At 33.0% G+C, this 25,317-nt stretch overlaps 2 protein-coding genes across 4 annotated transcripts; one reads left to right on the top strand and one right to left on the bottom strand.

Annotated features, from left to right (window-relative positions):
- Nucleotides 1–178: 178 nt before the first annotated feature.
- LOC109598949 (UDP-sugar transporter UST74c) lies at nucleotides 179–5,900 on the top strand. Its single transcript, XM_020014856.2, has 2 exons — nucleotides 179–260; nucleotides 4,251–5,900. Exon 2 carries the CDS (start codon nucleotides 4,346–4,348, stop codon nucleotides 5,333–5,335), a length of 990 nt encoding a protein of 329 aa, XP_019870415.1. The 5' UTR covers nucleotides 179–260; nucleotides 4,251–4,345; the 3' UTR covers nucleotides 5,336–5,900.
- A 323-nt stretch (nucleotides 5,901–6,223) lies between these two features.
- LOC109598973 (metastasis-associated protein MTA3) lies at nucleotides 6,224–25,248 on the bottom strand. Of its 3 annotated transcripts, XM_020014883.2 has the most exons (10): nucleotides 25,081–25,248; nucleotides 24,275–24,436; nucleotides 10,046–10,970; nucleotides 9,832–9,947; nucleotides 9,500–9,766; nucleotides 8,862–9,159; nucleotides 8,527–8,750; nucleotides 8,367–8,396; nucleotides 7,665–7,917; nucleotides 6,224–7,590 (listed from the first exon to the last, which is right to left on the bottom strand). In XM_020014883.2, the coding sequence occupies exons 1-10, from the start codon at nucleotides 25,106–25,108 to the stop codon at nucleotides 7,482–7,484; spliced, it is 2,412 nt and encodes an 803-aa protein (XP_019870442.2). In that variant the 5' UTR covers nucleotides 25,109–25,248; the 3' UTR covers nucleotides 6,224–7,481. The 3 variants fall into 3 exon arrangements, with proteins under 3 accessions (XP_019870442.2, XP_049817109.1, XP_019870443.2); XM_049961152.1 differs by lacking the exon at nucleotides 8,367–8,396 and having other exon boundaries at nucleotides 9,617–9,766; XM_020014884.2 differs by lacking the exon at nucleotides 8,367–8,396 and having other exon boundaries at nucleotides 25,081–25,247.
- Between the last annotated feature and the right edge of the window lie 69 nt (nucleotides 25,249–25,317).

Here is a 25,317-nt window from a genome sequence, read left to right on the forward strand (position 1 = left end):
ATGGTTCATGAATAATATAACCCTAGGCGATACGCGGAATCCCAACGATTGGTACAATAATATTCTCGATCGATTTAAACAAATAAACCATTTCAATGCCAAATGAGATGAGTATTTTTTGAATATATCTTGAGATGACGGTAGTAGGCTCAAGGTTACTCTTGATGTAGTTCCGTTGTACCATTGTTTTGACGTTTTCAACCTAACCTGTCGGCGAGTCTATTTTTGTGCTAAAAGTATACTAATCACACCATGTAAAGGTAACTGAAATTTTTAAATATCTTATTCAATTTTTTCCTTTAACATATCATAAATGCTTTATCTGAAATGTTACTGTACACATATATGCGTACTAAATTGCTGACGTTTATCATTTTAGACCCAGCTTAATGACTTCATTTAAAAATTAAAAATGCCTCAGTAAATTCAATAGTTCTATTTTTGTATTCAAATAAATAAATAATTTCGTTATACGTTGATTGTGGGATCGAAATAATAAAGATCTACATATATACATGATAGATTAGCGACTGTTAATCTGTCTTTTTAGTTTGATTAAAACACTAAATTCACAATAATACGCTTTATTACAACAAACGTACTTTAACCCTCGACATCTAAAGCTTGACTGCCTGGTTCTTTCTTAAGAACTGCCCCGAATATTAAATGTAAACAAATACTTCAGATTTGCTTATAAAACAAAACTAGTCTAAATAGATGTGAGCACGTCGCATCGGTCCATCGGTGAAGGTGATGACGTAAGCTAACACGGCCTTCCTGACATGTGGGGCGTCCTCGACCCTTCCACAGTTTTGCAAAGATTCACCTGACACCGGTAATCTGTAAACATTATAACAGCAGTACAAGCTCAAAATATATTCGAAGAACTAAGTCTAAACCTTATTTCATTTAACAAAATAGACTGTTATGTGGCACAGTTAACAACCACTAGAAGCTCAGAGGCGACTCAACCATCAACAGGTCTGTTACACCCATGACTCTCAAGTGCTATCAAAAGATACCATATTCTAGCCAGGAGCTCAGAGGCGGTTCAACCACTACCAGGTCTATTACCCGCTTGTCTCACAGACCCAGAACACAACAATCTAAGCCTGCAGAGCAGGGACCTTAAAAATAGCCTGCCGAGCAGGGACCTTTAAACATAGCCTGCAAAGTAGGGACCTTAAACATAGCCTGCAAAGTAGGGACCTCAAACATAGCCTGCGACGCAGGGACCTTAAAAATAGCCTGCCGAGCAGGGACCTTAATCATAGCCTACTAAGCAGGGACCTTTACATATAGCCTGATACACAGGGACCTTAAACAGCCTACTAAGCAGGGACCTTTACACACATTCACACATCAATCTTATTAAATAAATCTATATCCATCATACCTTATAGAATTTCTGTATCTGGCCAGGTTTGTAACTGTTCATGCGCTGCTGTTGTAGTTCTACCTCGGCTGCCAATCCTTCGGAGTGCGTACCTCTCATTAGGTAAACAATGCGTTACCTCAAAGGGTCCGTGATACTTTGGTTTCAACTTTCCTCTATTCGACAGCTAATAGCGACATCTAATCCTAACGAACTTGCTTCTGTATGTAGTTCGGTTGACAATTCCAGATCAAAAATGTTGAAAATCGGATAAGAAGTCAATCGTACATTTTCACATTTACATGTCCATTCAAACGATTTTCCATCACGTAACAGTGCAGATATTGGTGCTGTTAAAGTAGCAAAGTTTTTTCACAAGATGTCTAAAATATCCAGCCAGTCCTTTTTCGATCACACCTAAATATTTCACAGATGTTTGGAAAAAGTTACATTTTTGTATATTTAAGGGCGTCAATGTCCTTTCTTAAGTTCTTAAGACGTTCTTGAATGGGTCGAGCAGGGCACAACACATCATCAACATAAACAAACGCAATATCGTCTTTAAGTGGTCCAAGGGCTTTAACGATGGCGCTCTGATAATCTGATGAAGAGTTTATGAGATCAAACGGCATTCGGTTGTTCTTTTATTTCTTTCGTAACCCACTCGTCCATTCCTGACAAATTCAAGTCATATTCCTCAAATGCAATTTCTAAATCTTACAAGTCGAAACTGCGCTGCAGCCACACTTAAACGTTCTGCGCAGTCATCTTCAATGTTGCTTGAGTAGTTTGGGCGTTGGTCATTGTCGATAAAATTTCCATGTTTTGTTTTTGGAATCTGTTGTTACTTTCATGCTGCTAGTCTCTCTCCGATGCACTTTTGGTAATGTTCACAACGTTCGGACTCACTGCGCGTTTGTGTCTTTCACCATTGTCTGTTCGTTCACAAAGAAACACAAAAAAAAAAATAATTTTTTTAGGTCCTTTCTTCCGGAAATAATTCACGAGAAGATATCCCACTTCTGATGATAGATTAGCGACTGTTAATCTGTCTTTTTAGTTTGATTAAAACACTAAATTCACAATAATACGCTTTATTACAACAAACGTACTTTAACCCTCGACATCTAAAGCTTGACTGCCTGGTTCTTTCTTAAGAACTGCCCCGAATATTAAATGTAAACAAATACTTCAGATTTGCTTATAAAACAAAACTAGTCTAAATAGATGTGAGCACGTCGCATCGGTCCATCGGTGAAGGTGATGACGTAAGCTAACATACATATAAAAAAATCATTTTAACAGTAGTTTTCTGCATATTATAATATGTAATTAGGAAAATTAATTTTCTTAATTTTTGTGAAATTAAAATAAAATAAATTAATTTACTCTTTTAATGATGGTATAAAATATCAAAAATACCATTGAGCATTTAAACCAATTTAATTTTAAAGTGATTATTTTTATATATTTAAATTTAATATTATCTTATAATTATGGGTTCTAACTAGACTTAATATTTATATGTATAAATTTTCTATATTATATATTCAATGAAATTTTCAAATAGACAAGTTTGTTTTCCACACTTTAAATTTTGCAAGTGCTTTAAATAATTGTTATTAAGCGTGCCTACAAACAATATCCAAAAACATTTATATATTTACATTGTGTTATGTGTTATTGTAATATCAAAATTAAACATCATCGATAATTTGCTGATATATATACAAAACTGGCGAAGCTAGGCAATGTTAATAATATGCCACACTAGTAGTGACCGGCGTGTTAAGACCGTTATCTATTGTAAACGTGGTAAGTGATATATATATTCTAATACTAATAATAATTGTAATGTGTAAAATGTATTTAATTCTTTATTAAATATTAAATTTGTAAGTTTGAGTAGTACAGATTATCAAATTCTATATTTTACAAGGTTATTCCATTAAATGAATTGTTACTTACTGCTTCTCGGAATCATTTGCTGATAACATATATTACTATATAATATTTGTTGCATGTTATTTAAATTTTTTGTAAAATCCATTTAAATTGTGATGAAACTTAATAGATAACAAATGTTTTACAAACAAAAGATATGATATTTAATTGTAAATTAAATTGAACGTTGATCAACTATTGTATATGTTAATTAACGCCGCACATGTCGAAATTAATGCATGAAGTTCATAAATTATGCTCATTTTAAAAAGCTTTTTTTGTAAATCCGATAAGAAAGTAAAATTATTAATATCTTTAAATCGCATTTTTTAAACAATTTATATTAATTTCACGTAATTATGCTTATAAATTAAGGAATTAAGTTTTGTCCGAATGTGAAGTTTTTTAATTTTATGTTCTACTTTCAATGTGTGTGTGATGCGCAACGGTGAACGCTGCAGGCTAAAATGGTCCTAGAGGTGGTAATGTGATTCTATAAGCAATAATACATAGTGTGAATAATTGCATTGAGATTAAAGAAGAGGTTGCAAAACAATACATTTAAAAAAGTCTTTAAATTCATTTTTGTATATTTTTATATTACTGTATAATATTTTTTATATGTTATTTGAGTATTTTTTGTGATGAACTTGAATTGATAATAAATATTTTATAAACAAAATAAATGTTAAATTTCATAAATGTAGTTCATTATAAAATAAATGAGATGATGATCAATAATTTTAAACATTAATTAACACCGCACATCTCGGAATTCACATGACATTTTAGGTGAAATAATTTATATTTGAGAATAATAATAATAATTGTTTAAAAATTAAACATAGTAGATCACAATAAATGTATTAAGGGGGTCTTAGTAATGAGAACTCACCTGACGCAATCATGTAACAACACATTTTTGTTTCAGAAACTAAATTATTAGCAGCATGCCAACATAACATGACTGCACTCATACCCACCGTGCATCTAGTCATAAATTTTACTTTATAAAAAACCTCCAAGATGTCCAGAACTCAAATAAGCGGTGATGCAGCCGACACTAGCTTATTGTGGAAACAAATCTTTTCGGCATTATTCTACGGGACAGCGTCGTTTGCAATTACGGTAGTTAATAAGACGGTCTTAACAAACTACGGATGTCCCTCTTCGATTCTAGGAATAGGACAAATGGTGACGACGATTGTCCTATTGTTGGTGGCGAAATATTTGAGATGGGTGTCCTTTCCGAGCTTCGAGTTAGGGACGTTCAACAAAATATTTCCTCTGCCATTCATCTACATCGGAAACATGATGTTCGGATTGGGCGGTACTAAGGAACTCAGTTTGCCCATGTTCACAGTACTGCGAAGATTCTCCATTTTAATGACTATGATACTGGAATTTTATATTCTCGGTGTCAGACCAAACTTTAGTGTGCAATTTAGTGTTTATACAATGATCATAGGTGCCATCATCGCTGCTAGTTACGATATAGCTTTTAATTTACACGGTTACGTGTACGTGTTGATGAACGATTTGTTTACTGCGACCAACGGTGTTTATATGAAGAAGAAACTCGACTCCAAAGAGTTGGGCAAATACGGATTACTGTTCTACAACTCACTTTTTATGCTCATTCCCGCTTTGTTCTTCGCTTTTTATACCGGCGATCTGGATTTAGCCGTAAATTTCACATATTGGAATGATTATTTGTTTTTGACACAATTTTTCTCATCTTGCATTATGGGCTTTGTTCTTTCATACAGCATAGTGTTGTGTACTATGTACAATTCTGCACTGACGACAACTATAATTGGATGTTTGAAAAATATTTGCGTGACGTACCTCGGTATGGTTATCGGAGGTGATTATATATTCTCGTGGATCAACTTTATCGGATTGAATATAAGCGTAGCAGGAAGTCTGATATACACGTACGTAACGTTTAAAAGAAAAGAGTCCGTTCCATACATGCCTGTACCACAGTCGAGTAAAGTAGGAAGCATTGTATAATATTATATATTTATTTCTAAAATTCAAATATAATTGTATATTTTAGAAAAGCCAAAGTTATTCAAATATATGTATATCTATTTATTTAAGATAATTAATATTATGCTCAATTTGTTGCAATTATTGTGTAGATGTACAGGGTGTTTTAAATTTATTACCCTAATTTGGAATTAATATATATGAAATATTTTATATTTCGCATAGTCATTGGTTTATAGCTGGTTCTTATCGAAACAATAAGTGGTATTTATTATGTAATATCAGGTTTTAAATGTGCAATTAAATTTCACGTAAAATCAATGATAATTACAATCAACGTGACCACTCATTTCAATATCACCTTTAGATCCTGTTTTAAATAACTGGAACGCAATTTTACGTGAAATTTTGTGTAGAATATTTTAGACTAAGTTACAAGTTCCTTACATTTCCAATCCATTAAATTGTTTATATTGTATAGTATTAGTTGTACCAAAAATTAAATTACTGTCTAAATTCTATATAAATAGTTACATGTATGTATGTATTGTTTCATTTTTCCCTTAAATATATTTTTTCTATAACAGTTCGAATATTGTATATATTTATAAATTGATCAAACAAAATTGATGTAAAGATATAATTTCGCAGCATATTGATGCTGCCCATTTAAGCCTATCTTTACTTCCTGTAAATAATGAAAATACATAGGATGTGTACATAGTTTAATTCAATATTTTCTCCCTAAAACGGTTGAGGCAAAAAATATATGAATATTCACTATTTGATGCATTTCAATTAATTGTTTAATGTGTGATATGCTGTTGTGTTACACAATAGATGATCTATAAATAATCTATAATTAATTTTTTAAAATATAATTTGCCAGGTATAAAAATAAAAAGCTAGTTAATTTCTAGGTGCTTTATTTTTTATTTATGAAAAAAATGTAAATTACTCTACGGATTCATAACTGTATGATGATCTCTAATGTTAGTAAAGAGACACAATACCGTGCTGTCATTTTAAACCGCTACATAGCGAAACCTTCGTATAAGCCCTAGAAATTTATGTAGGGATAACCCTTACCAATTACAATATTATAATTCTATAGAATAACGTTTAAAAATCATATTTATAATAGTAGAACAGTGATTCAACAAATAGTACCCGAATTATAGGGGCTAAAATTGGGAATCAATTATTCTGGTTGTGCTAAACCAGTTATTTACATAGCTATTATTTGGCTCAAGCATAGATAACTTAAGTATTTCCATTACTTTAAATTTAAAAACTCGTTTACTTAATTAATTATACCAAGTTTTAAATAATTTTTTATTAATTTTATTTATTTGATTTATGACAAGTATAACTAAATCAAGGAAGTACAAAAAAAAAAGAGATGTGCTGTAAAACTTCACGTTAATTAAACACGCGTTACCTCTGATTCATCCCGTTTCAGGCAATTGGTGGAAGGCTACACTTTGCAGAGTCTAATTATGAAAGCATGGTATATGTAATTTATAAAGAGTGGTATCTACAAAGATTCGTTACCTGCTTGAATCCACCGCTCCAATAAATCACACCAGCATAAAGTAGTGGTGAATTCAAACATGAATTTATTGCCAGTAAACAAATTTTACAATGTACAATGATCACCTCCTAGCAATACAACATTTAAACCCAAATATTAAAAAACCATAATTTGTATAAATTACTATATATATACAAAAGGTGTGTCTCATCTTGTACACTTTCGTATTAAAAATTACTTTACTTATTTTCATCGTCAAATATACATAGAATTAAACGTAAATAAACAAACAGCAAAAACAAAGTAGCCTATGTACAAAAACGAGGGAATGATCAGGTACCAATAATTGATTTAATGTGATTTATGATTTTAAGTGTTCATCACGTGCACTCGAACATCCCCTCCATAAATAAAGGATAAATAAGAGTGAAACTGGATTAATATACATGTGTGTATTCAATACATATGCGTTCGAGGATCATCACACTGTATATTTCTTTGCGATGTTTTGAAAATGATAAAAGTCACTTTACAGCGTTACACGTTAGCGGATGGATATTGCTAGAGGTGAATGCGCTTGAAGTTCCTGGTACACTCAGAGGGAACATACAATTATATGAACGATTTTAAATGTCAATCCAACACAACCACTTGTAAGTCGTCTAATTTGGTTTTGAGCTGTCGCCACGGTTTTCTTGCTGCTCTCCGTAGTTCCGCTAGCGTCACTTGTCGTCTAGCTTTTCTGAAATAAAATTCCCAATTAGTTTTCTATGGGTTAAAAGCCCTCAATGTCAGTTTCCTATATTAAATACTCACTTGCTGCTTTCGGTTGCCCGGAAATAGACATCGTCGGGCGCGTCCATCCAGCTAATGACTTGCTTGCGACCCGATCCGGTGCGAGTCATATGTGCGATTTTCGGTTTTCCGTTGATCTGCGCAATGTGGCGAGGTAACGCTTGCCCCGGTGCAAATCCCGCTGCGATGATCGCTTGGTACTGATCTGGTCGGTGTACCTGGATCGGCTCCTTCGTTATCCTTTTGGACGGCGGCGGTGCCGTAATTGCGGATCCTACGCAAATAACAAGGGTTAGGCGTAAAATGAAATACTGAACTGCTTAATCGTCATACGAAGAACGCTTAAACTGGCCATTTTTAAAATAGTTCTTTTATTTGAGATATGTTCACATCAAAATGAAATTTAGTGGTATAAATGTCACAATATTTATACTTTTTTCACTTTTTTATTAAAATCTCTCTGTTTCACAGTATCCAAAGCTTATGGCTACTATTTTCTTGATTGTAATAGTTAATTTTTCTAACGGAACTGGTCAAAACGTGAAGGCAACTGAAATCAATCCTGGGGATGTCGTAAAAGAACACACGTACGAATATACAAAGGAATACATTTATTTTTGATTATCCTCACTCTGTATTACTAACATCCAGTTACATAAATATTTTGCTTAATACATTTATAATAAACTAATGTTGGTCACTCACACTTAAAAATACACTTACCATCATCCCAGTCGAAATCAGAATAGAAGCCAGTTAGGACAAAAGTAATAATTAGATATATAAGAATATATACACATTAACTTGTCAAACAATTAACCGAAATTCGTATTGAAACTATCTGTAAATTAAAAATAGGAAAAGAAATAATGCTAATACTTACTGTCTATTCCGTTCATTTCATCGTAAGGTCGTTTTTTAAGCGACGGCGACATATTATTCAACGGTATTTTCTCAGCTTCAGGTTTGTTCGGCACACGTTCATATACTAGACTGCCGTCCGGTGCTTTCGGTGGCTTGGGAAAAGCGACTCGTTCAGGTTTTGGAAGATTTTCCTTGTCAGTCAAAATGAGCCATGGTGGTGTCACTGGACCTGGTCTACCCAATCTATCAACAACAAACAAACTTATGAATATCTCCGTTATTGGTGCATTGAATGAATCTAGGCTAAATCTGAATTGTGGCAAATTAATCCAACATATTTAAATGATGTCTGACCTTGTTGCGATAGCTGTTACGCTGCCCCTGTTCTTCTTCTTATAGGTCAGCAACTGCTTAAGTTCCGGCATTGTCTTGCCCACCATTTGTTGGCTGCACTCCTGCTTCACCGCCTGTATATTGATGGCGAAGAAGGGAGCACGAGCGGCGTGCCTCGGCCTCATTATGTGACGGCACAGGCGTCGCGAGATCCTCGTGATCGGCGTAGTCAACAAATAAAAAGCCGTTCTGGTTTTCATAATTGGTCGTGGCGATCCGCTCCTCACCACAATGCCGTGTGCGCTGGCGTAATGTCTCCCTGGAAATAATAATATGGATTGCTATATGTGAGCCGGGTCAATGCAAGCTGCATTTGGTCAAATGTGACATATCTGTCACAAAATCACTAAATTAAAGTTATGGGCACACAAAACAACAATAAGTGGTATTGGCAAGAAGAAATAACACTCAGAATATCCCTTAAAATCAAATCGCGGATTAACAATTAGATACAATAAAGAAGGAATTGATTGAAATATAAACATATCTCTCATAAATGGAGCTAAATCATAATTTGACCAATTGTTTGTAACACAAGTTACAATAGGCTTTGATGTTATGTTTTAATTAATAATACTGATAAGAAAAGACATTCTCACCTAGATGCGCTTTGAGCTTAAACTCCTTGCCGCAGCCACCAATATTGCAGCGATGTGGCCGATGTGACATAGGGCCTAGACGTTCATCTTCCACGTCACTGCCACTCTTTTTCTTACCGCTACTAGAACCGTTTTCGAAGTCACCGTCTGGGAATCGGCTGGGATTCTTGATACCGCCATACTTCTTCCAGTACTGCCAGCAGTTCTGGCACAGGCGACACTGCATTTGTGTTGGACCCCAAGCATACCACTGGCTTGCCACAGTCACTAAACAGACAATGATTACAGATCAATAAAAGGACCAGTTTATTATGTCAGTTGATTAAACTCACCATTGCATGATTCACACGCTTTTCCGCCTAGCGATACACCTGAATCGGGTGTGCCGTTGCTACTGCCGTTCACTACGCCTTTATTGTTGTTCAGGGCGGCGGGATTTGGTTTATTGCTGGAAACGAACAAACAGTTAATAAATATTGTTAGTTCAAAATTGAAAAAATATTGTAATTCAACAGTGATTAAATAGTAAAATGTTTACGAACTCACTAGTTCGGAATGTAGACTTGTTTCAGCTTCGATTCAGCCTCAACTGCCTTCACTCGTTTCTGCTGCACGTATCGGTCAGTCGTTTTCCACATGTAATAGTACTCGATGATATTCTTGAGCGTCTTCCACGGCAAAAAGTCGTGTTTGATGTCGTTGAAATCTTTGCCGTACTTGTCGAGCGCTTCCTCGAACAGGTTCGCCTCCGACGCGCTCCACTCCTCCATCTCGTCGCGACAGAGGACCGGACCGCTGGACGGTACCAGCGAGCTGAGGGCGCTGCCCAGATCGTAGCTGTGCTTGTGCAGCGTGTCCATGGCGTGGAAGAGGGTGATGTCGCGGCTTGCGGCGGCCGCCGACATGTGCAGCGACGGCTGCTTGACGCTGGAACTGCAGTCGAGGGCGCGCGCGAACGTGCCCACGGACCGCGACACCACTAGGAACTGGTCGATCTGTCGATCGGTGAGACCATGCTCCGGCGTCCACATCAGCGTTTCCAGCTCGTTCAGATCCCGGCCGTCACTCTCACTTTCGCGAAGGATCGGCGTCACGTCACTCTGGTACCGGCTGCCGACGCGTATCTCGCCTTTGTCCGCCAGCAGCGTTTTCTGCGACGGATCGAACACCAAACAGTAGAAAAACATGTCGTCTTTACTGAGATAGGAGGCCAGGGCCTCCGTCTCGTTGAATAGTGTCACTGAGCACTTGCCGCGTATGTGGGTCGCGGGCAGCGTCTCGACCTGCCGCGACAGGAACAGTTCCCGATGTTTCATCTGGTGCCGCTGTTTTGGTGTCAATTGTTCAGCTCCCGCACTAATACTACCACTAACTGAGCTGCTGCCGACGGCGACGCCGCCGCCGCCCCCGTTACCGCTGCCGCTGACGCTACTGTCAGACGTTGGACTACTGCTGGATTCGTCTAAGGCACCTGAAATTATAACGGTTTATTAATTAATTGAATTTGATTTAATAATTCAACTACTAAAATTAGGTTTTATGTGTCATGGCTGAGATGTGTCAGATCACATTTTTGTTCAGTCGACTTAATGAAAGATCTGAATAGCATTTGTTAAGTTATTGGTTACGGTTAAAAATGAATGTTTTCTTATATTTTGAAAGAATAACATTTAATATTTTGTAATGAAAATGAGATTCAACCACTCCAGTAAAATATTAATTCAATAAATTTTTATATGATTTAAGAATATATTTAAAGGTAGACTGAATGAATATTATTGGGATGCAAACATGATATTGTACTGATAATAGTAGCTGCCTTCAGTTTTTTTACAACATAATGCCAAGTATTAACTAAGTAGTACTTATTTATTGTAACAAGAATTATTGCAAACCAAGTAGGCACTCATTTCCTAGCTCAATGAAGTAACAAAAGGACCAGAAAGGTTATAAAATACTAAAATAAAAACGTAACACTAACTAGTTAGTAATAATCTAAGTTATAGTTGATTCAAATTAACCGCGACTCGATTTAACTCGGTTTGGGTTTCGAGTTAACCAATCTCTGGTGTTTGAAGTTCTTTTCAATCAGCTCATAATAAATGTCCACTGATATTTTGTTTATATTAGAAAATGGAAATGTACCGTTAATATTCAATCATTATAATGTATTGATTGAAATGTTTACATCAATTTTGTTTATACAAATTTAATGCTTGGGGAGGCACTCAATACTTTTAACTAAAATGAATACGCGATAAAATAATGTCATATATGGCTTCGATACATTGTATTTTTCCCTTAAAAAGTATAAAACATGACACTTGTATAACGTAAATGTTATATACACCGTTTCAATAAATTTTACGAAGAAAATCAAGGTCGACCAGTCGATCTCTATGTATGTGCATATCAATGATGATTGTAGTCAGCCATTATTAGTTTACTTATCGGTTTCAGTTGACAATATACGCAGGTAAAATTCAAATAATTTTTAAATCAGGTTATAACTTAACGAAATGGTATTAATATCAGTTTATTGTTATTTTAAATGCATATCCTATTAGTAATTTCGTATATTGATAAAAGCCTATGTTATCACTTACTCTGGCAACTGGCGAATAAAATTGATAGCTTTTGTCTGATATACCCCAGTGATTCATAAAAATGATATTGTCTCAGATTTTGTTGAACGAAAATTTATCACAAAGTGACAGGGCACTTCCAAAAATGTACATAGTTAACGGAAAATGTTACGAGAACGTAAATATACCCTTTTATTAAAAAAATTCAAGGAATAAAACTTGGATACACAAATAAATCAAAGAAATTTAAATGTAATTTAGTGATTTTTTTAATGGGGACATCTTTTCTGTGCTACAATGAAGTAATGTATTCTGAAAAGATTATACGTAAAATAGAAATTTGTTATTGAAATAATCTACATTTAAACAAATATTTGTATTTAAGGACTACTATAACACTTTTTATAGATAAATTGATTAGGGCATTTTTTATGAAAAATATAAGTTCATTAAATTTAGTATCCTTAAAAATGAATATTTTTTATAAAAAATATTGTGTATTAATAAGTGTGTTAAATTCTTTAAGTGATACTTAAATGATATCTTCTGATCAACTAGATAATTCTCAAAGAAACTTAGATTCCAGATCAATACTTATTTAAAAAAAAATAAATAGAATTGTGTGACAATTTTATTAAAATGAGATATGTGTATTGTAAAGAAGCATTATTTTACTGAAACTAATGTGTGAGTAGATGATGAGCAGTGGAACTTTATCACTAAAACAATATATATTTGATTAGATAAATATGTGTGTATTTTTTAAAGCCTTATCATTTTATTGTAGGTTTAATTTGTGTCAGTCATTTTCAAGTAAATCTAAATATATACGGAAACGGAAACATTCTTGTAAATTTGCTAGCTTAATTATTTTCATTCTACATATTTATTTATAGAGAAATTGTAAAATCTACCCAGAACTATTATTAACATAACCAACAATTCAAAAGTAAATGTGGTACTTAAACTGTCTTCTGGTATGTAAATATTGACCTTTAATATAATTTTTTTGTAAGAATATCGAATTTTTAGTAATAAACACACATTACATGAATAACTCTGTAAATACTCACTAAGATTTTGGCCTAACTAATCTAACAAAAAGTTATTTTCGTAAATATTTCAGGAATTGTAAAAAAATTTCAAACTGATCAAACCAATAAACTATAAAAAAATCAGGTCAGGACAATTTTTAAGTTTTCTCTGTAATTACTCTTCATAGACAAGACAAGACACAGGAAAGAGTTAGTAATTTTTCAAGAAACAATCAAAATAAACTATCAATAAGAGTATTCAATAAAATATCAAACATTAAAAATATTATACTCTATTCTATAATTATGTACAAAGGAATAAACAAATTTAGTTGCGGGTAAGTGATCTCAACAGGCTAGTTTTGATACCTACTTCATACTTTAAATTTGCCAGTGCTGCATTTAGGCTACTATCGTACTAGTCTGGTTAGATATTTATTTAATTTATTATTATTTATTTACGGTGAATAATACAAAATATAATGTTAATTTTTATGCTAAATTATTGAGTCCAAAAGAATATTTTGGAATAGCGTCGTACCTTAAGTAAATAGACTGTAGAGTCAAATAAGTCAGAAACACCTTATTCATAACTCGATTTTAATTAACAATAGCTTAGAAGACATGCATGTTTTAGGAAGGAAATTAATTAAGGCCTAACCTAACCTAATCTAAAATATAAATTCCCCACTAAATTAAATGTTTTTGAAAACACGAGATAGACAAGACAATAAAAAACTGATGAGAATAAATAAATTCATCAAAAAGTACAAAACAATCTTGAAATGCTCCGCAAATAAATCGTCAACAGTAACATGATCCATAACACCGCTAAAAACACTTCGTTCTTATTTATAGTTGCATAATCTCGACGTAACTCCCGTCCCGAACAAAACTCAACAAAGATCCGCCAAATTAAACAAACAAATAACACGTAATTGCCAGTTAATTTTCAAATGCGGTAAGTGAAAATAATAAAAAAAAAAGAAAAAAAATAATAAAAACAAAATTGTTTTCCAGACGTTTCGCGATTGCGTAACAACGGACCGCATAATGGATAGGTAAGCCGTGGCGGGTATTCTTCGGACGACGGCAATAATCGGTGCAATATCCCCGATTCTATATTTATATTCCGACAAACCAACGCGCCGTGGTCATTGTGCCGCTTCCATCTCCCTCCATCGTTCCGGCTCTTTGTGTTAGCCCGTCTCGCTCGCACCCGCACCGGTAATCAAGCCGCTTCCTATACACACATACACACACACACACACACACACACACACACATACGTGCACCTCTCCACCGAAATACTCGTTATTGCTACTACACATTTTGTTTTTCGATTTTTGTTTGTGCCCAGGATTAAATGCGGAGGGGACCCTTGTGCCGCGCCTTTTGTCGGGACGGCTGCTCGTTTCTGAATATGTATATATTATCGTACCGGGACCGTGTCACACATTTCATGATGTGCAGGATGTCCCGAATTGGTTACTTTTCCAAGGACAATGGGTATTTATGTGATCGTAATTTGCCCGTTTGATTTATTTATACGGTTCGCTATGTGGTCGGAGAGACGGCAGGCGAACCGGCAGCAAAAACCAACCGACGGTTGTTCAACTCGTGAGGTGCGGATTCGCGTTAAAAGAATGTTTGTTGTGTGCGATGTAAATTTTTGCTACTTACAAAACGGTTCCATTGGTCACAAGAGAACTGACGTTTCCCACAATTTTTTTTATATTCAAAATTATTTTTTTTGTGCCCGAAATACTAAAAAATAATTATCTCTGATAAATCAACAAGCATTATCAAGCATTTTTATATTCGCAAAAAAATTCAATATGATTTTGGTTTTTTATGAAAAAAATTCTGAAATTAAACATAAAAATAGAGCTAGATATAATGCAAAATACGTTCGTTCAAAAAAAAATTATTGAATTTTGCAAAGGAAAATATTTGGAAAACATTTCCATAACCTAAATTACATAGATAGACACGTTTTCAAAATTAAATTTGTTCAACATATTTTGGCAGAGTTTAAAATGTAGTTGTTATTATGTAACAAATAAAAATGAACTCTCATTATTGTTTCCACGTTTCCTAATAGTAGTTTGTTTCTAAATAGTGTCTTCTATAATTTTAATAGTTGAGAAAAATATCATATTAATATCTCTATTATTTTATTTTTTTTTTACTTGTTAACAATTATGTGTTGCTGTTTTTTTAATTTGTTATAAAGAAATAAATTAGTAAGACTTTTAATTAATATTAAGAGAGTATCTATAAATTTTAGATAATTATGTTTCTCTAGATATGTACAGAATAAACAAAATAATTTTAAATCTATAAAAATTAATAATAAATTTTTGATAATTGTCAAATTTTGATCTAAAATTTACATTAAATGTTTAAACTTTGGGGAACTTTTTCACTATATTTTGAGGTAATAAATTTTATTTTGATATTTAATAAGCTACGTTACGAAACTATCGATTTCATTAAGAGTGGAATTTTTGTTTAGAGCTTACGTATTTATTTTAATACAATTTATTGTAATTAAATGCTGTTACTAGGACTGTGTTGCTTTAGAGATAAGATAGCTCGTTACATTCACCGTATTTAATTAATCCATATATTACTTGATAATTATATTGAGATTTTTACTTCATATTTAATTAAATATATTTAAATTCATTACACTCAATTGTTAAACATATTTTTTGCAATGATAACGTATTAACTCAAAAAATTAAATTAAAAATAAGCAAGAGACATTATCTATTTATAAAATAAACAAAAAAATATCAAATAATAGATAAATTAGTTTTTAAGTTTAAATTTATGCCAACATAATTTTAGCTGCGTTCAACATAATTTATTAGTAATACGTTTCCTTAATAAGTTGTGATGTATCCCATGATACTCTGAAAAAATATTTTCCACGTTTTCACAGGGCCACTTTTGTTAATATTTTAGTAGTTTCTGGTATATGACGGATCTCTTCTATTATTAATAATTTTCATTTTAACTCAAATAACAAACAGTGCCTGCGTAAATTAATTAATTAATTCGTCCAATCAAATTTTTAAACCTATTTAATCTTATAATATAAATTATAATTGAAAACAAATTTATATTGTGTCGATTAATTTACTGAAACGAATTAAAATAAGAATCAAATTAAAATTATATCCATTCAATAAAACCAACATTTCAATAAATTAATGAAGTTTTATTAATTGCTTTAAGCCTGCTTAAAAACAATATTGGAAATTTTTGGCCAATATGAGAAAAATCATTTAAAAGTAAAATAAAATAAATAAATGCTTTGTTATTTGGTTAATTAAGAAGAAAAATTGATTTTTCTGATACATAAGTTATGTTACATCCCATGATAGAAATTAAAAATGTTAATAATATTTTAGTAACACATCGTTCAATAAGTCCCTAGACTAACCCAGAAATGATCTTAGTAGTACGAAATTGGCCACATCTCCCTAGAGTACGAACCTTTACATGAAACGTTTAAAAATTTCACGTCGATCGGACCACAAACAGCAGAGTTATCGAGGTTACAGTAAAGTCACTTTGTAATTTGTTTGAGAAATGGATAAAAGCGAGTTTCGAGTGTTGATAAAACATTGTTTTTTAATGGGTAAAAACACCGTAGAAGCCCAGCAATGGCTTGAAAAACATTACCCGGACTCCTCTCCATCCAAACCAACGATTAGTCGGTGGTATGCTGAGTTTAAACGTGGTCGTACGGACACAAACAATGCGGAACGTGCGGGTAGGCCATTGGAAGCCGTTACACAGGAAAATGTTAGTGAAGCGTTAAAAATCATAATGAAAGGTGGCAAAGTGAAGGTCCGTGAGATTGCAGAAATGACACAGATATCATCTAGAAGTGTATTTACAATCCTTCATGAAAAATTGAGCATGAAAAAGGTTTTTTTCCAAACGGGTGCCGCGATTGCTTTCAGTGGAACAAAACAGCAAGCCACAAGTCCATGAAAACAAAGCCAAAATTGAACGAGTTGGGCTTTCGCCCCCAACGACTACTGGCTCTTTGCTGACCTCAAAAAAATGCTCCAGGGAAAAAATTTGGCTCGAATGAGGAGGTCATTGCCGAAACTGAATCCTATTTTGAAGCAAACAATAAATCCTTTTATAAACATGGTATTAGAAATGTTGGAAAGGCGTTGGAACGATTGTATCACTCTAAAGGGAGATTATATTGATGAATAAAAATGATTTTTGAAAAAAAATGTTGTTTTCGTTGTTAGTCTCGGGACTTATTGAACGATGTGTTAGTTTCTGGTATATGACGAACGACTCTCTTCCATAATATTTTATCTTCCAGTACATTCATACTTATTTTGTAGTTTATTTGACGAAAAGACGTATTTTTTCCCAGCCAGTTATCTAAGATCACATGACAAATTATATTTCATATCATTAATAAAAAAATATTTTATCCAATTTTGGATAAATATCAAATATTTATTAAAAAATTTGGTTTTTAAGAATGCTACATTTAGTTTATAAATTTTGTTGTAATTACTTAGCTTATTAAATTAAATATTTTGTGTGTAACTTTTCCTTAATATCAGATTGATTTTCAATTTAACGATTAACAGTTAACAAATATAACCGATAAGCAATTCGAATTGCGAATTCAAACGAGTTAAACTGAATTTCGATAGAAACCAAAATCAAAATGCACGCCTGCAAGAACATAAACTCTTCGTTCGTCCGCACAGAAGAGACGGGCATCCACGTGAAAACTCGCGTGCGTGTGCGAGTTGCCCCGGCACAACAACAATCCGGCCAATACGGGCAGGGGCAGAGCGTGCATCCGTTTAGGTACAACAGGTGTAGTGTGTGCAAGATCAACAGCGCCGTACGTGCACGGCCGGAAAAACGCGCGGCGACCCGCCGATGTCTCCCGTTGTTTCTGTTCCCCACCGGTGTCGGCCGTCCGGGGGACGCGCTGCGTCGACAAAAACCACCGCCGGTGTCACGTTTTAACGGACAACTTGCCGATATCGAAATGTGTAGCAACCACTTATTGCATATCGTTCGCAACGTTTATATACGTACAATAAGTCGGAAATTATGGTATTCTAATCTAATCATTTAACTCGACATATTTACCAGTTTTATCTACCTGTATCATTTATTTTTATAATTAAATATTACATAACGATATTATATCACAATGTGCACGTAAAATATAGTCATTTGAATTCAGATTCAGGCACATATATGCATAGTGTACGTTAATTACGTCATCACATTGAATGGCCATTTTAGGTGACAAAATAATTAATTTTAACCTGTTAGCGGCAGAAAATATACTTTACACTGTGTTGCTTGAACACCTGTAATGTATTTACAAAAGAAGCAATTCAAATGTGTTTTTTTTTCTTAATTTTGTAATACATTATACAATTTTGTACTACGTTCTAAAGAAAACAAAATCATATTCTGGTGGATGGCAAACTACAACAAATATTAGAAATATATTTTCTGACAAATATATTATTTAAAAATAAATACAACAAAATGTATAAATTTAATAATAAACAGAGAGCAAATATTAAAAAAAAATGGTTTAAAATGTATAATAAATGGACGTTAGATATTCCGTTAACTATTTTTAAGTATGTGCTAAATTTAGAATAATCTCAATAATATAAAATATGATCTTTTGTAAAATAATGTATACATAGGCCAAGCAACCATATAATTTCTATATATACGATATTAAAAATAAATGAAAACATGTTGCTTCACAATATTATAGAAATATGTACAAAAGTTTTATTTTTATGAATTGGGAAATTTTAATTGCTAGTAACCGGGCTCTTGTTTCTTTTTATTAATTAATAAAGCAGTTTACTAGTAACATTAAAAAAACTGTATGACATAAAATAACAACTAAATTTTATGATATTAAAATGTTTAACTTATCAAAATATTTATATGAATTTTGAAATTTCAATTATAAACATTCTTTATTCTAAATTAATTACTTATGCAGAAGTTTTCTACTAAAATTAACTGAAAAACATAAAAAATACTGATAAATTCATGATAAATTTTTTTATTGAAAATACATGTTGCTCTATTATAGAAATAAACGTAATACTTTTAATTTTACACATTTAGAAATTTTAATAGTAATTGTGACCTAGACCTTCGTTTTTTTTAATCGAAAGGTAATTAATACGAAAGTTTTCTAGTAATATTAATTAGAAAGAAACATACATTAAAATATAACTAATTTACAATTAAAGATAAAGATAAAACAGAACATATTTACAAATTCTGAGAATAGCATATATTATAAAGAATGTTCTATTACTTAATTAATAATAGTATCATAAATTGTGCATGTAAGCAAAGAAGTACAATTAAATGTTGTTCTATTAACGTAGTTTTATTAAAACGATAACAAGTTCTATATACATATACGATATTAAAAACAAATGATAATATGTTGCATCATATTTCGAAAATACTTTTAATAGTTTTATTTCTATGAATTTGAAAATTTCTTCAACTGAGAATTTAAACTAAAAGTGTGAGTTAAGATATTGTTTCTTTATTAGAAATTAATTATTTATAAGAATTTTCTAACAAAATGAATCGAAAAACATTATAAAATAATACTGTACACACGAATATAAGTATAAAATTTTTATTGAAAATAAATGGGAACATATTGCTGTATCATAGAAATAAATGTAATAGTTTTAATTTTATACATCTGGAAATTTTAATAGTGAATAATTATGACCTAGACCTTCGTTTTCATAATCGAAAAGTAATTAACATACTATAGGCGGGCAGCAAAATAGTCCAAACTAAGTTGTTGAATGATAACAAAAAATAAGAGATAATTCTTTCAGTTCCGTATGTAAACCAATAGAGTAAAATTATCTCACCCCGCTTTTGAAGCAAGTACATTCAAAAAGGTAAAAATTACCCGGCCAGCTAACAATCAACAGTTCTCGAGACGGGTATTTTTACCCGACCCGCTTATAGTGTGTTAATACGAAATTTGTCTAGCAATATTAACTGAAAAAGAAATGCATCAAACATATTATATCTAATTTACAATTAAATATAAATATAGAATAATGCTATAAATTCAAACCATAATAAATATTATAAAAGGTGTTATTCTTTTACATTATCAATTGTATTAATTGAAAACTGTGAGTTTAGATATTGTTTCTTTGTTACAATTTAATTATTTATACGAGTTTTCTACTAAAATTAATTGAAAAACATATTATAAATAAAAACTGTGTACTAAATTTATGATGTTCTATCGCAATTTTTTTTAAATATACTTTACTAAAATGATATTAATATTTCGAAAATAATTCAAATAATTCAAAAATTCTATGAATCTGGAATTTTGTGTGAATGAAAATTTTTAATTGTAACTGTGAATTAAGCTTTTGTTTCTTTATTCGAAATTAATTATTTATAGTGTTTTCTACCAAAGTTAATAGAAAACAAATAAAAAAATATGTACCAAATTTATGATACAACAAATTTTACGAAAAATGTTATTGTTTTAGTTTATTATTCATCATAAATGATTCATGCATGTAAAAAAGCATATATAAATAAAACGTGTGCTATTAATATTATTTTTATTAAAAATAAACGGGAACATATTGCTGTATTATATAAATAAATGTAATAGTTTAATTTTATGAATCTGGAAATTTTGATAGACCAAAACCATATATTTGAAAAGTAATTTTCTAGTAATATTAACTGGAAAAAAGATATATAAAAATATTACCCAATTTACAATTAAGGATAATGATAAATTTTGCTCCAATTTATTCAGTTTGCAGTAAAAAACAACAATCGAAACGAAATAAATAATTAATTAAAATATATATATATATATATATATATATATGAATGCACTGAAAGCGGCGCGGCGACAAAGCATCACCGTGAAAACCGGCGGCCGGCGTCGGTGGCGGGCGACCGTGTGTTGGCGGGTCGAACCCCGGACGGGCCTCAACTCCCACACTCGCCCGCCCCCCGACTTGACTTCATCCACCCCGCCAGTCACCGCTACCGCCCTCGGGGGTCGCCCCGCCGCCGCCGATCGATATACATATGAGGAGGCAGGGGGGGTGGTGGTGGTGGTGTTGGTAGGGGGACATACCGGGACCTGGTGAGGTCCCGTCGCGGTCACACCGCCCCGAATATTGTTTGTTTTATCTGGAAGCGGGAGCGTGTGTGTGTGAGAGTGTATGCGGGTCCGACGGCCGGACCCAACCCGCGGCGGAGGATGAGCACGGACGCCCGCCCGGCATCGGTTTGGCGGTTTCGTCACATTCGATGATTCGTCGAGCTTACACAAATTCCTCGTAATCGTCGAACAGACGTGCCCCAACCGTGAATCCAGATCGCGTTGATAAAACGCTAATCTTATCGTTCTGTTTGAACGCTGGAAACACTGATCGGGGGAAAAAATTGGGCATCGAACTAACGGGGGAACGTTGAACGGATTCGGAAATGTTTCAATTCGAATTAATGTTACACGCGGAAGGGTAACTGAAAAGATGTTGATGCATAGGGACAGGAAACTATATTTGTTGTCATTACAATCTCATAAGAAACTCATTAAAACGAATAAACAAACGTTTGGTACTAAATATATTCAACCTTGGGAATATTTCAAAGATAAGACTGAGGTGTTTTCCGTTGAAATATGTAATAGACAACTACATCGGCAATTTGAAATGATAATTTAATGTCGAAATGTACTTCTTTGTTAACGTCGATAGATGGTCAGTGATTACGGAAAATCTGGTAAATTTACTCCGACGTATGTATGTAACTAATATACATGAGTGGAGGGTATTTGTAACCGACAGCCAGTTAGACCGTTAACAAAATCGGGGTGTAAAGTGTATATTCTAAATATTTTACTCATTATTGATTTTTTTCATTATTAAAATCGATTTATCAAATAATCTGCAAAGTCCTTAATTCCGTTTGAAGGGTATTAATGGCTATCTAAAGTCAGACATTTAAGGGATAATCTAGAATAACTAGTATTCTTATGTAAAAATTGAAAATACTTTGAAAGTCGACAAAAAAATTAACATCATCAATATTCAACGTGTTATATCCGATTTACTTTAAGAGATACAGCAAGAAGAATATATAACAAATATGACAAAAATTCTAAAAATAAACAATAAAATGTCTTAAATGCTCGTTTATTTGGTTAACTAAGAAGAAACATAGATTTTTCTGATAAATAAGTTGTGTTACCTCTCTTAGGAATCATGTTAAAAACAAAAAATATTTTCCGTGTTTTTTCCAGGGTCACTTTTGTTAATAATATTTTAGTGGTTTCTGGTATATGACGGACAATAATTGATAATTTTCATTGTTACTCAAATAATAAACAATGACGGCGCAAATTAATTAATTCGTCCGATTAATTTTAAAATCCATTAATCTTATAAAATAAATTATAACTGAAAATAAATTTTTCGATAAATTTATTGGAACAAATTAAAATAAGAACCAAATTAAAATTATATTCATTCAATAAAATCATCATTTCAATAAATTAATGAAGCTTTATCAATTGCTTTAAGCCCACTTAAAAACAATATTGGGGAATTATGGCCAATAAAAATTGAAATTGAGATAAATCGTTTAAAAGTGTACCGTAATTTTAAAACGAATGTTACAGAAACAACTAAAAATCTATACACTGCATAAATCAAACTAATAATTTCGTTAATATTAAACTAATATTATAATTTGTCAAATTGACCTATTTTTGTGAAAATTCGTAAATTAGAAACTGTATAATTTTGTTAATTCTTTATTCAAATTTAAATTATTGTAAAGTGCCAGTTCAAAATGGCTAGGAACAAATTTATTTCAATTGAACAGGCAAATTACAATATTATAACCAATGTTTAGAATTATGTAATGCTTTTGTTATGTTTGAATATTATGTCATACTGGTTTCATATTTTATTATTAATTTAATTCAAGGCAACTGCACAGGATCATTTAAATTAATTTATTTGTTTATTAATTTTCAAAAAAGTTCCAAATATGTAGTTGTAATTTTTAATTATTTTTAAATAAAAATTACAGTGACAAATCAATTTGTTGTTATTTATTATTACGATCCTTTTAATCCCTAAGATATTAATATTTTGAACACCTGACATAAAAACAAACTACTTCAACAATACTGTAATTACTGCATCAACAATTTTCCATATTAAGAATACGAAGGGGAAAGGTAAATGTAAATGCATAAATCAATTGAATAATTTTGTTATAATATGAACGTATTCAAACCATAAAACAATATTTTTGATTGAGTGAATTTATGGTGTTAAAAAAATATTTCAATTATGTAATTTGTAATCAGACTTGTTAACGTTACTTAAACAATGAAACTAATTTTAACCACACGAGTCCCACTCCGTGTAACGAAAGAATAAAGCATTGAATGACTAAAAAATTCGAATTTATTAAATTAACGGAGGTGACAGTATGTGATAGACTGACATATTTTGTTTTAAAACACATCAATAATTAACTAATTTTTAGCTAATTTTGCATATATTGTCCAAATATTTGGAGTGCTAAATTTGATGATGAGTTAGTAGGTATATATATGTGGTATATATGTGTGTTAATGATGAAGCTAGATTTACTGGTCCGGTAAAACAATAGGTTTAGGTAGTGGTGTAGAGCGTTTGGCTCGTCCACTTTTTGCGTGCAATTATAAAAGTACAGTCCGGGGTAAAGAACCGGCATCTCACAGTTGTCATAGCGACGCGGTCTGATCAAGTACAGTTGCAACACGATTTCGCGAAACAAACGTGTGCCTCTCATCCCGCCAGACCCGGTCCAACGGTGACAAGACAGGTACAGTCGGCGAATATCGATCGCCTAATCAAGACTTTTGCCCCACCACTCATTTAGAATGCGTGAAAAGCTCTCGGAATGTCGACCCTAAATAGCAATTAAAAGTCGCCCGCCACCCCCTCACGGGGGGGAGAGGTTGACCCTCGCCGAAACTGGCGACGAGGAACGGGAACGGACACACGGGATACGGGGAGACCACTTACATTGGTGTTTGTCGGCTAACTGAATCAGCTGGCTGGGCAAGTCTCTTCTTCTGTAAAAGCACATCACCTTCGCTTCCACATTTCCCGAAGCGGTCTTGTTCAGTTCCTCTATTCGTCGGATTTGGTACGGAGACGTCGACGACGTCTCGAAGTACACGTAATCTGAAAATGAAAATAACGCAACATTTTTTCATGACCTCTTAACAAATTCAATTCAATTCGGTTATTATTTAACTAATTCTACACCTATGTTTCACCGTAATCTCTTATCGCTAACCATAATCTCATGTAAACAGTCGAAAAATCAAGTAACGTAAGCAATGCAATTAACGAAACTAGGGAAGATGTTGGGCCCGCAACACAAATCAACAGTTCGTTATCCCCGACCTCTCGGCGATACATGCCCAATAATTAAAAACCAACAGCAAAGTAAATTATCCGAATCATTAGTATCAGAAATTACCTATATGCAACACCTTTAATATTTATCGTTACTATGATACACGCTTCGCTCGTATTTCATTACACGATAATCGCTTGTCCACCTCTAAGTTAAAATTGCCTCGATAATTAGCATTAAGTAAATTACATGCACGAGATTTTATTTATAGATTTACAATTGTGCGAGTACCACAAAACAAGAGCATTCCGATCGCCGCTCCGCGGCTCACCGAAACGTTTCCGCAACGGATAAAGGGGCCCCCGAAAGAAAATAAATACCACCCGTGTGTGATACATAAACACAATTCCGCCGAGGAAGACTTCCTCTTTGGCGATGCCGGTTTCTAACTATTAAAAACACTCACCTCCGACGCGATACATGTTGGATGTCATCGTAAAACACAAAACCGATTAATGTTCGACGACGGTACTACATTAATGCGGCGCACATTTTAACCGTAACGAGGAAATTGTTCAATGTTTTGCCACTGCACACACCACCAACAAGCTTGCGGCCGCCATTTTCTCAAATCAAACTCCCAGTTGGCGTCAGAAACAGAGAAGAATTAAGCCCGACAGGCAGCGCTAAAAGAACGCGTCGT

Source organism: Aethina tumida, chromosome 1 (genome assembly GCF_024364675.1).
Source record: "Aethina tumida isolate Nest 87 chromosome 1, icAetTumi1.1, whole genome shotgun sequence".
Lineage (NCBI taxonomy): Eukaryota > Metazoa > Arthropoda > Insecta > Coleoptera > Nitidulidae > Aethina > Aethina tumida.

What these genes read in the sequence shown, in the direction of transcription:
- LOC109598949 (XM_020014856.2), top strand. Translation starts at nt 4,346, where the DNA reads ATGTCCAGAACTCAAATAAGCGGTGATGCAGCCGACACTAGCTTATTG.
- LOC109598973 (XM_020014883.2), bottom strand. Translation starts at nt 25,108, where the DNA reads ATGACATCCAACATGTATCGCGTCGGAG. An exon ending in CAAGTCTACATTCCGAACTA is followed by an intron (nt 9,948 to 10,045) that starts GTGAGTTCGTAA and finishes GTTCGTTTCCAG; the next exon opens with CAATAAACCAAATCCCGCCG. An exon ending in AGCGTGTGAATCATGCAATG is followed by an intron (nt 9,767 to 9,831) that starts GTGAGTTTAATC and finishes TTGTCTGTTTAG; the next exon opens with TGACTGTGGCAAGCCAGTGG.